General features: G+C 42.1%; 1 protein-coding gene across 2 annotated transcripts in view; it reads right to left on the bottom strand.

Annotated features, from left to right (window-relative positions):
- Positions 1 to 9,560: 9,560 nt before the first annotated feature.
- The window catches only part of SHQ1 (SHQ1, H/ACA ribonucleoprotein assembly factor), a 109,852-nt gene continuing 106,628 nt past the window's right edge, over positions 9,561 to 12,784 (bottom strand). For both annotated transcript variants that reach the window (XM_021717636.1, XM_008068215.2), the window contains one exon: positions 9,561 to 10,435. In XM_021717636.1, the coding sequence (XP_021573311.1) occupies positions 9,859 to 10,435 (577 nt within the window). In that variant the 3' untranslated portion in view covers positions 9,561 to 9,858. The remainder of the gene's footprint in view (positions 10,436 to 12,784) is intronic.

Raw genomic sequence — 12,784 nt, 5'->3', positions numbered from 1 at the left:
AAAAAATTAGCTGGGCATGGTAGCGCGCACCTGTAATTCCAGCTACTCGGAAGGCTGAGGTGGAAGGATCGCCAGAGCCCAGCAGGTCGAGGGTGTGGTGGCCGGGAGTGGCCACTGCACTCCAGTCTGGGCGACAGAGTGAGACTCCAACTCAAAAAAAAAAAAAAAGAAAAAGAAAATTAGCCAGATATGATGGTGTGTGCCTGTAGTCCCAGCTACTCAGGAGGCTGAGGTGGGAAGAAGGTAGCTTCAGCCCAGAAGTCCAAGGCTGTGGTGAGCCAGGATTGTGCCACTGCACTCCAGCCTGGGCAACAGAGTGAAACCCCATCTCAAAAAAAAAAAAAAAAAAAAAGGCCTCAATTTGTTCAGCAGTAAGGGAAACAAATGCCCTCTGAACCCAGAAGTCAGTACAGGCCTTATATACTGAGACTGACTTACGGAAGCCTGGTGGGGCATCCACAACTGCTCTTGGGGCCTCAGGGCAGCGACGTGCGACTGTTCACTTCAGAGGAATTCGACTTAGCAACTTCCCATGTCTGCATCCTTTTACATCTTTTCCACAACCACCCTCTCCTCTGTATCTTTTCTACATTGTATAGATCCTTCTAACTCATATCTCTTCTCCTTCCTAAGTTGAGTTTGCGAGAGTGACTCCAGATCCACTTGGTGACTTAATGATTCTCTCACCCTCAACATATGCCAAGGGTCTGATCCCTTTTTCATTTTCCAATTCAAATTTCCGAGAATAGCAAATGGATTATCCCAGCTCTTGCCTATTTAGACACCCCCAGAGATTCTGATTCCACTGCCTGCAGAGGGGACTGGAGACTTAAGTTTCTTGGATGGTCCAAGCATACAGATAAAGTCGAGAGTCTCTGGATTAGTAATGCTTCCCAGGTCAACAGACCCCAACCACAGTCTGCATTTAAGTCAAATTCAGGCCTAACTCAGTCAGCTAAGAGTAGACCCACATGGTCTCAGTATGTCCAAAGTCCTCTCCATCATCAGGATCTGTGGCTATAGAAGAACTAGAGATAGGCCTCTGCTTGGCATGCTTAGGACATGACAAGCCACCATAGTGCTTAGAGCCATGCAGTGCAGTAGCTCAATAAATAAGTGTTATTTTATTTTATTTTTTGAGTTGGAGTCTCACTCTGTTGCCCAGGCTGGAGTGCAGTGACACATTCTCACGGCCACTGCAGCCTTGACCTGCTGGGCTCAGGCAATCCTTCCGCCTCAGCCATCCATGTAGCACATTCACATAGCATGCGCCACCATGCCTAGCTAATTTTTGGTTACTGTAGAGATGAGGTCTCGCCAAGTTGCCCAGGTTGGTCTCGAACCCGCGGGTTCAGGCAATTCACTCACCTCGGCCTCCCAAAGTGCTGGGATTACAGGCTGAGCCACCAAGCCTGGCCAATAAGTGTTATTACATTCCATTCCTTTCTCTTCTCTAACTCAAGAATATGTGCTGGTCCTCTGTATCCCAGAATCTCACATCCACGAATTCAATAGCCACAGATTGAAGATATTCAAATAAGTAACAATACAACAATAAAAAATAATGTGCATTAAAAAAAATGCAGTATAACACAAGGATTTCCACAATTTACATTGTATTAGGTATAACAAATAGAGATGATTTAAAGCATACGAGAGGATGTGGGTAGGTTATACACAACTACTATGTCATTTTTGGTCTTGAACATCTGTGGATTTTGGTATCTGAGGGAGTCCTGGAACCAAACCCCCATGCATGCTAAGGGAAGACTATACTGTCTTCAAAATAAGCCACATACTGGGTGTGGTGTCAGGCACCCATAGTCCTAGCTACTCGGGAGGCTGAGGTGGGAGGATCCCTTGAACCCAGGAGGTAGAGGCTGCAGTGAGCCATTATTGCGTTCCTGCACTTCAGCCTGGGGAACATGACAGAGACCTCATCTCTTAAAAAAAATTTTTTTTTTAATTAATAAAAACGAAACAAAGTCTGCTGCTGTAACAACTGAGAAAGAGGTGCTGGGGAACATCTAGATAATCTAGGCATCCATGCTTGGCAGACACACTACATAACAGAAGAATCCCGATCAATCAAATTTACATTCGAGAACAACTGCTTCCAATGCAATAAGGATAATACAGTTCTGAAAAGCTGCATTTGGGGAGGTTATTCAGTGATAGGTGAAAAATATTCATGATCTCATTTTAAGAAAGAAGAAGGGATATAAATTTATGGAGCACATGATTCCAATTTTGTTTTAAAAATACACATATGTGTATGAGGGGGGACCCCCAAAACCAGAATTTGTTTATTTAAAAAAGTGTATTCTTAAACATTTAAGCTCCAGTCACCTTCGTAGTACTCTCCGTTTGATGCAATATGCCTATCGAGCCACTTTTTCCCATTCCTCAAAAGTTTTGGAACTTGTCAATTTTGATGCCTTTTAGTGCTTCTGCCATTTTGTGTTTCATCTCTTCCACATGGGCACAGCGTTTCCCTTTGAGAACTTTAGTCATGAGTAAACAAAAAAAAGTTGTTTGGGGTGAGATCAAGTGAACAGGGAGGGTAGGACACGGGGTCATGACATTTTGGGTCAAAAACTGTTGAACGCTCAGTACAGTATGGGGAGGTGTGTTTCTTGGTAGAAGAAACAGTCACCTGTTTGCCATAACTTGGGAAGTTTCTTCTGCAAATCGTGATGCAACCTTCTCAAAATTTTGGCTGACCGTTTGATCCAGAACAAATTCTGCGTATACTACAGGGGCCTGCCCTTCAAAAGATCATTATGGTTTTCTTCCCCCTCCCCCCCATATTCTTCTGCACAGAAAAAAAAATTCTGGAAATAGACATACTGAAAAGTAAACATGGTTCTTAGGGGAGAGAGATTTTCTTGAGGCTAAACGTTTCAATATAGAGGGCTGATCTCTATCCTGAAATAGTATCTCCATTTTTTTTTTTTTTTTTGACTAATTGGTTTTTATGAATGAATGGGTTCATAGGCCTGGTGCAGTGATAGAGCCTGTAATCCCAGCATTTTGGAGACTGAGGCAAGGGGATTGCCTGAGCCCAGGAGTTCAAGACCAGCCTGGGCAAAATAGCGAGACCTCTTCTCTACAAAAAAATTTCTTTTCTTTAATTAGCTGGGCTTGGTGGCACACACCTGTAGTCCCAGCTACTTGGGAGGTGGAGATGAAAAGATTGCCTGAGTTCAGGAGATCGAAGCTGATCCTACCACTATACTCCAGCCTGGGTGACAGAGTGAGACCCTGACTCAAAAAGGATGGTTTTGGGCAACCCCCTCGGGTCCTCTCCCACTCTAGGAGCTTTTCTGTCCTCAATAAATCCTGCTTTCAAAAAAAGGGGACGGTTTCAGTAGAATATTGACTGGGTCAAGTTAGAGATGCAAATGCAAATGTAAATGAGTAGCCATGTTGGCACCCTCTGCACCCTGCACTGTTCTGTTTCATTTTTGAGACAGGGTCTTGCTTTGTTGCCCAGGCTGGAGTACAGTGGTGTGATCATGGATTACTGTAGTCTCAGCCTCCTGAGAAGCTAAGACTACAGGCACACATCACCATACCTGTACATAGGGTCTGCCTATGTTGCCCAGGCTGGTCTCAAACTCCTGGGCTCAGTGATCCTCCCACATGGTGTTGGGATTACTGGTGTGAGCCACCACAATTGGCCAGTTTTGTCTCTAATTTTGCATAAATGTGAATACAGAACTCTGGAACCTACTACTTTGGAGGATAGGAATCTCTTTCCTGCTCCAGTTTGTCTCTCTGGCTCTCCTCGGATTCAAGTTTCTTCCAGTAGCATCTGGCTCTGATTCACTGGGATGATGCCTACATCGGGGAACACTGCTCAGAGCAAGGACTTTGCAAGCTATCTGCAGGCAAACCTTTCACCTGCCAACCTAGGGAGCAGTGGGGGAGGGCACTGGGAATTCGGGGTTGGGTAGGGAAGGCAGCAGGAAAAGATAGAATGTGTGCCAATTATGCCAGGAGGTAAGGATTCCAGACCCAGGGGGAAGGAGAAGGAAAGACACATTTGATCTTCCTGATCAGAATGTGGGCAGAAGTCACAGTCAAAATATAAGAGAACCAAGACTTGTATGACAAGAGAAAACAAAAAAGGGCGCACAGCCTTGTTATGCTAGGTAGGGCTTACTAATTAGTAAACAGCCATGGAGAATTCCACTTAAGCTATCTAGCTGGCTACTTTTAGTTTTTCTTTTAACAAGTATCATCTGAAGGTGTTCTGTGGATAGAACATTGTGTGGGATCCAAAGTTCCAGTAAAGGAGGGAGGAAGGAGACATGCACATGTCTAGCAGGGAGGAAGACATACTCTAAGACTGTTGTATATTGTTCTAGAAGTTCAGAGGAGGGAAATTATTTCCAAATGAGGCCTTGAAGGATGACATGCAGGGAGACTAGAAAGCAATGCAGGAGCAAACATGTCAAGATGGGAAAACAGAGCATGCAGGGAAACATAAATACAGTAAGTATTTAACCCTGGACCATGGATGACCCACTCCAAGACGCAATGGGTTGCAATGGGGCTGTTGTTTTCTGGGCTGGTGGTCACTCTGCTGCACTATCAAGACTTCAGGCCAGCTGAGTCTGGCCTGGGGACCAGAAGCCAGGTTCTGAGTCTCAGCCATTCTTGCTAAGTCTTCCCCTGGACACTCACTCCATTAAGAGCAGTCGGGACATGTCTCCTGGAAATGGCTTCAGAGACAAGCAGCACGCCACTATGAACACTTACAATAGCAGGCTGGGGACAGTGCTGCTCCTGGCATGTCTGAGGGGAGAGAGGCAAGATCCTTCCTGGAGGTAAATCCTTCCTGCTGTTGTTTATTTCCAAGTGCTGGGCATCCAATTCCACATTCATCCTTTTCCTCTGGCTTATCTTTTCATGACTTTGGAGAGCAGTCTTCCTTATCTAGGAAACAAATGGCCTCCACAGAGAGCTCAAAACAGCAAAGTCATTTATCTGGTTGACATGTGTTTGCCTGTTTGTTTTCTCCAGTCTTGAGACAAGAGTTGTGTCAACTGTGGATGGCTGTGCCCCAGTCACTTGAGAGACATGAATCAATTTCCCAGCTGCATTTATCACTTCCAGCCTTAAATCAAGTCTAATCAATGCTTCCTTCATTTGGTATGGATTGAAACTATATATAACAAACTCAGAAAACAGGCCAGAAAAGAAGCAGATCACAAAAATTCCATCAGGGACTTAGATGGACTGATGTTAAGGAGACATTTATAATCTTCCACTTGCTTTCATGGAGACCTCTGGCCAAATAATCACAAAGATTTGCGTTTATGAAGATTAATTTGAATTTACCTGACATGCAGTGAGAGTACATGATAGATCACTTCAATACATGGGGATTTCTGCATTGTTAAAGATTTTATAATTAATACATTTTGAGGATTTGGTGTACTTTTTATAGTTGTATTCCTATATCAAGTTATTAACTCATTTCCGTTTCTTTTAAAGGCATCTGTTCTGTCATCATCGACTGCATAGCTCAATTTCCAGTTACAACACATAAAGTATTAAAATCTCTTTATAACAAAATAGATAGGCAGGAGTCCCTCTGTTTAAAAACAGTAATTTTATGAAATTCTAGGACTAAGAAAACTTGACCCACTCTCTACTCCCCCCAATTCTTGGTAATAGAATTTGATCCACACAGAGTGGATTTTTCATTAGCAGGTGTGAAAACCGCTCCCCAGCTGTCAGCCAATTTAGAATGAGGTAGGGCACAGCCCTGTCTCATTTGTAGATTAATCTTGTGCCAGTGAAAGATGATACCAGCTTAGTTACCAGCACCTAACACAGACCATGCCCGCAGTGAGGTTTTGCATTCTCCAAGGATAATGGGAGAGGAGAGACAGAACATAGAAAAATAGGTCAATGATCATGCAAACCTAGAAGATGAGGCAGTGCTGTGATTCATTGGTATAATTAATATTTCTATCTAATCTGCTGAACTGTGTAGACTTTCAGCACGAGTGTGCCTCTGAAGTGATGAACAGGGCTGGCTCTTTTTCACAGTGCTGGCTCCCCCAGTGACCTGTTGTTAGGTAGCTAAATAGAGCCCTGTTCAGCTCTGGGAAGTCAGACAATAATAATAAACCCTAAGTTGGCTTAATAATTTTCCAGTCTTTAAAAATGTTTTGAACATAGTCTCATAGCCCTTTGAGGTAAGCAATGCAAGCAGTTCTAGTCCTGTTGTTAAGATGGAGGGAGGGTGTAAGCTAGGCATAACCTCTGCTTGAGCGGGGTCCACCTGAGTCGTGGTTCTGGCTGGCGTCTATCCTTGGTTTTTTCCCACTGACTGTGCCTGAGTAGTTGCTGGGTTGCCTCCCTATTCTTTTCCCAACGTAATTTTTTTTTCCCATCACCCAAGGTTTTTGGGAGACTCCCGTGATTATAGGAGATCCGTAAAGCTGCCTGGCAGGCTGTTAGGTTAAAAAATAAATAAAAGAGAGCAGCACCTTTGGGCATGTTTTGGGTTACAGACCTAGTGTGGTATAGTGTTCACAGCCCAATTGAAACAAAGACAGAGTAATATGATATAACAAAGCTTCAAGCTCCATGAACAAAGAGAGGGTAAAAGAAACACTGCGGACATGGAGTCTGAAATTAAGGAGCTCACTCACGTTGTCTCTAATACTCATGAGAGTTGTTTAATGAGCTCCTTGGCTTTGAGGACATTCAGGGAGGATCATGTTTGCTCATTCTTTGAGAAAGCCAGTAACAGGTTCTTCCACCCAAGACAAGTCTCACTGAAGTAGATCCTGTCAAGATTCCTAAGACAGAAATAGAGGGAAGGAAGAACATTTCCATGGCTTTCAACTTTTAGACAGGAGTGGATTTCCCCAACTTGCTTGACTTGAGTGGAGGGAAATGAGGGGTTACAGATAACACTTTTTCAAATTGGCTTCAGGTAATGTACTGCTGAAGAGAAATGCATTTTCAATGGTCAGAAGGATTTTGAAGCTCTCCAGGGAGCCTGAGAGAAACTCTGAACACATTCTGACAAAGCTGTTACAGTGTTCATAGGAGTTAACAAGCAGTCACCCCACTATCATGCTAATACAAACCTGAGTTCATGTCAGAAATACAAATACTGTACAACCTTTTAAACCCATATAGTAAAAGGGATCACACCCTTTCTTGAGATAAAAAATGCTACTGAGATTAATACGTTTCCGATTTCATTTTATTTCCTTCCCAAAGCAAATTGGTTTATCTCATTTGTTCATTCATTCAACAAATATTTATAGAGCACTTGAGAATATGGGCACGGATGACTCAGTGTAACAAGACCCGACACAGACTCCACCTCCCAGCAGCTTAAACTCAAGGGAAAATTCTTATCTAAAATATTCATGGAGGCCTATGCTTCCAGTTCAGATGGAGTAATAAGGAACAGATTTACTCTCCTGCCTGATATAACCAAAAAAGAGAAACAGAAACAATACGTGAAACAATGGTTTTCAAGACTCTGAACATCAGGCAATGGAAGACAGTGATCCTGAGAGTTGGAAGACTAAATGAGGTGACCACTGGGACTGCCCCATCTACTACCTGGGAAGACTTCCCAGGCTATGCTGGGAGGGACAACCCAGGTAGGACTCAGTGGACTCTGGCATTCAAGAGACAGCGCTAAGAAATTGGGGAGACCAAAGCAGCTAATGTGTACAGGACAGAGTTCCGAGAAAAGAAGACTACACAAAAAAGCCCAGATGCTAGAGAGAGTCCTCCTCTAGTGTTCCAGAAAATGCTCTGCAGTGAGGGCCGGGAGAACCATCTGGCAAGGTGGAGGGAATGGGGCCTACCTCAATCAGCCAGACTGGAAAAACTCGTAATTCACAAGGCAGGGGTAGAGCACTCAGGAAAGTCAGCACTGGGGAATCATTTGCCCCAGACTGAGCACTGCTCTGGATCTGCCTAACAAATTACAAAGCAAGACCCAAAAGGATCAAACTATTTCCATGTTATTAACTACATCCCCAAACAAAGCTAAAGAATATCTGCAGGAATATGTCTCCAGTACCCAACAAGGTAATGTTCACAAGGCCTGGCATCCGATTAGATTGCAAGGCATGCAAAAAACAGGACTTGTAATGAGGACTTGTATCCAGAATTTATAAAGAACTCTCAAAACTCAAAAATAAGAAAACAAACAACCCAGCTTAAAAAAATTGGCAAAAGATTTGAACAGACACTTCAAAAAGATATGTGGATGACAAGCATATGAATAGATGCTCAACAACATAAGTCTTGGAGAAATGCAAATTAAAACCGCAATGAGATGCCACTACCCATCCATTAGAATGATAACATGTAAAAGACTGATGTACCAAGCAATGGCAGGCATGTGGAAGGCTGGAATGCTCACATATCACTGGTGGGGTATAAAATGGTACCACCATGTTGGAGAACAACAGCTTAAAACATTAAGCATATATCCAGCTTAGTCATCCTACTCCCAGATAGTCACCTAAGAGAAATGAACGCGTATGTTCACACAAAACTTAGATAAAAATGTTCCCAACAGCTTTAGTTACAACAGCCAAAAGCTGGAAACAAGCCAGATGTCCATCAATAGGTAAATGGACACATCTATTCAATGAAATAGTACTCTAGACACACACTACCACATGAAGAGATCTCAAGATAATTATACTAAGTAAAACAAGCCTGACCCAAAAAAGGGTACATATTGCATGACTCCATTTATATAAAATTATAGGAAATGCAAACTAGTGTGCAGTGACAGAAAGCAGATCAGTGGCTGTCTGAGGAGTGGGGGTGGAGGGAAGAATAGCAAAGGGACATGGGGGCACTTGGGGATGTTGGGTCGTTCCCTTCCTTAATCATGGTGATGGTTTTACATGGTGCATACATATGCCAACACTTATCACACTGCGCACTTTAAATATGCACAGTTTATTGCATGTCAGTTTTAGTTTAGTAAAACTAAAATACAAATATTTATGGGTTCTACATTCTAGAGACTCTGGGAGTAGAACCATTAGTTTCATCTTGAAATATCAGCTATATTTTGGTAAAATATTTTAGAACTTTACCTTTAAAGCTTCATCAAGGAAACCAAAAGATATGTCCCCCAGCGTCCAGGATGTCTGCAGATACCAGAATTTTTGGATACTCAATTCCCTGATGTAAAATGGCATAATATTTGCATATAACTTTTGCATATCCTCCTGTATACTTCACTTGAGTTGGGGTCTTGCTCTATCACCCAAGCAGGGGTGCAGTGGCAGGATCATGGCTCACCAGTCTCGACCTCCTGGGCTCAGGCGATTCTTCCACTTCAGCCTGCTGAATAGCTGGAACTACAGGCGTACACCACCATACCCTGCTAATTTATTTATTTATTTATTTATTTTGTAGAGACTTTACTCACTATGTTACCCAGACTGGTCTTGAACTCCTGGCTTCAAGGGATCCTCCTGTCTTGGCCTCCCAAAGTGCTGGGATTATAGACACAAGCCACTGCACCCACCCCTCCTGCATACTTTAAATCATCTCTAGATTTTAATACCTAACACTAATGCTAAGAAAATAGTTGTTCTACTACAGTGTTTAGAGAATACTGACAAGACAAAAAGTATACATGCTCGGCACAGATGCAATTTTTTCTTCAATATTTTCTATGTGTAGTTAGTAACAACCATGGATATGGAACCCACAAATACAGACAGTCAACTGTATACATTAAGAAAAAGCACAAAGTGAAAATGAGGAAGTCTCATTCAGTAAAGGAAACCAAATCTGACATAATTCTCAACAATGAATAAAATCACTTAGAGCCAATTACTTGGCGCCTGATAGCTGCCTCTCCTGCATATTGCTGTGGTTTACAGCAGTGGCACCCTTGGGTTCAGAAACCTGAATGGTAGTCTTGAGTTGTTCCCCAAGCTCCTCGATCAGAGGCCCAGGAGCTCTAAGAGTCTGGGAAGAGACAAGCAGTATTCCCTGACTAACATCAGACCTCTGGGTGGCTGTGTTTCTGCATACTCCATCACCATCAATAAGCAGGGCCCTGTTTTCTTCAAGGAAGGGCCCTTGCAAAGAATTGACCGTTTCGGATTGACTATCTTTGAGCTTGTCTTGGTCTTGGTCCGAGTTCGAGTCCAAGTCTGAGTCCGAGTCCGAGTCCGAGTCTTCAGTTCCAGATGATGCAGTGCTGCCCGATTCCTCCGAATCACTTGTCTCAGAACTAGAGAAAAGTGTCTGCTGCCCAGGAACGGAATGGGCTGCTTTTAATGCAGTTTCTTCCTCCTGGACAAGAAGTGCCGCTGCTTCCAGTTCTTCCAGCTCTAATCCCAGTTGGGCCTTTGTAAGGGAGACTTCCTTTAAGGCTTCTGCAAGAGCTGCCAACTTTTTGGACCTTGAAAAACATTTTAAGAGGAAATATTAGGACTACTCATTTATTGACCTGGGGACAACAGAGTATATAGCTTCAAAACAATGGCAAAATAAAGCTGAGTTCATATTTCACATGACATACCAGGATAAATCCCATAACAGATCACATATGTACAAAATAAAGCTGTTAAAGTATTACAAGGAAACATAGATTTCCTTCATGACCTTAGAATGAAGAAGGCCTTTTTAAGATTAAAAATTCAGAAGCCACAAAATAAAAGAGTGATAAATTCAACTAAATAAAAATCAATTCTGGGCAAAAAAAAAAAAAAAAAAGTCAAGCACCAATGCAAAACTGGAGAAAGTATTTGCAACTCATATTACAGATCAAGGTCTAACTCTCCCAGCAAAGATCCTAAAAATCCAACAGAAAAATGGACAAAAGATACAAGCAGATGATTTTCACAAAAGGAAATACAAATGATGTTCAGCTTAAGTCAAATAAAAGAAATACGAATTAAAGTCATATTGAGATATAAGTTCCAATATCAGATTGGCAAATATCCCAACCTTTGATAACATTCTGTTAGCAAGGCTATGGGAGAAAAGGTACTTTCATATACTGTTGGAGGGAGATTAAATAGCTACAATCTCCATGAAGCAGAACTTAGCAATAACTTTCAAAATGAAAATATACATGGCTTGACCCAGCAAGCCCCACGCCTGGAAATTAAATACATATGCTACGTGACATAGGTCTGAGGTTATTTACTATGACATTGTTTTTAATACCCCTAAATGGGAAACAACCAAATGTCCTTGATATGAGACTGGCTGAATAACTTATGGCATATCCATACAAGGAACAGCCTACAGCTGTACAAAGTACGAATTGCTCCATGGGCCAGTCCACTATATTGTTTAACAACCAAAGGCTCACCATATGTATATGCTATATTTATACAGAAAAATGAAGAACAAGAGATATAGAAGCATATGTATTTGCTTGTATACTTCTCAATAACCTCTAGAAAGTGACAGGAAATAGTAACTTCTGTGAGGGGACCAGGAGAGAACTGGAGATCTGGGGGATGAGAGAGGACGACAGTGAGAAGGAGCCTTTTCAATGCATGTTGTTTTGCTTTTATGCCTATATGAATGCAAGACCTGTTCACCATCTTGAAATGTATAAAAAAGGGGGAAAAAAGCAATATCAGAGGGTAGCATGGAATGCTTCTTCTCTTGATCAGAAAGTCACTTTATATTAGAATATTTTTTTCTCTAAATTACCTGCTAGATCTTAAAACATTACATAAACTTTTCCATTATTAATTTGGATCCATTTAGTTGCTTTGTTTTTGTTTCTAAAAGAGCCAACATTGTGTAAACTGCAGTTCTCCAAAGACTATTATTCTAAAGGAGGAAAATCTGCTGTGACAACTGAACAGAGGTGGCAGTGAGTGAAAATGGTAAGTGTGACTTGGTTTCCATGTTTCCCTGACTCCAAACACTAAATGACTGTACAAATCATGTCGTGGCTTGGAGACAAACTGGATGAGGGTGAGTTTACAAGATAAATCCATTTATAAAGTGTAGTCCACACTGGGAGAATGAGGCTTTATTTCAGTAGAGCCGAATGGGTGGTGCAGTGGGAAATAATGACTAAAGCTGGCACTTTCATTTGAGTGCCTACATGCATCTGAGATCCTGTCTCCCAAATATTTGGTGCAATAAAGAGTTTGTGTAGGGATGGGCCCCTGCTGCCCCCTCACATGTGTAATCAGGATGCAGAAGCACCAGTGCAGTGTCCAAGTAGGGGTGAGAGGCATGGTAAGTGAGCGAGACGGGCAGCAGTCATTGTTGTTGGGCAACTTTCTCTTAAGCAAGGAAGACCCTGGGTTTCATTGCTGGGATTTCCAGGCCTTGGAAAGAGGGGTGCTTAGGTTAAAGAGCAAAACCAAGGTGAGGCTAGCTGGAGTCAACTAATGAGGCACCATAGCACTACACACCCTGGCTGAACTTTTATCAGTTTGAAAAAAGCATAGTTATGGAATAAGATGGCTGCAACATAATTTGCATTGATGCCCCAGGCAGTTGTAAATGATGTCCACCATATCCTTTGAAACCTTGACTACCAGTGGTAAAGGATGCAGTCAGTGAACCAGTTTAAAACATCTGTGAGTAGTGATATTTCTCACGGAAGGAGAGTTCTCTTTGGGTAGTGATGCTTTAAGGAATAGAGTAATAAACTTGGGAAAGAGGACAATGCCTCTTATTTATAATATCACAGATGAAAATTTAAAATAAAAGCTTTTGCTTCAGGACCATGTGTCTTATTTTTAATAGTCTATGATAAATACTTTCAACAATA

The sequence above is a fragment of the Carlito syrichta genome, unplaced genomic scaffold (assembly GCF_000164805.1).
Source record: "Carlito syrichta isolate Samal-C Ts95f unplaced genomic scaffold, Tarsius_syrichta-2.0.1 Scaffold309895, whole genome shotgun sequence".
NCBI classification, from domain to species: domain Eukaryota; kingdom Metazoa; phylum Chordata; class Mammalia; order Primates; family Tarsiidae; genus Carlito; species Carlito syrichta.
This window is presented reverse-complemented; position numbering and strand designations above follow the sequence as displayed.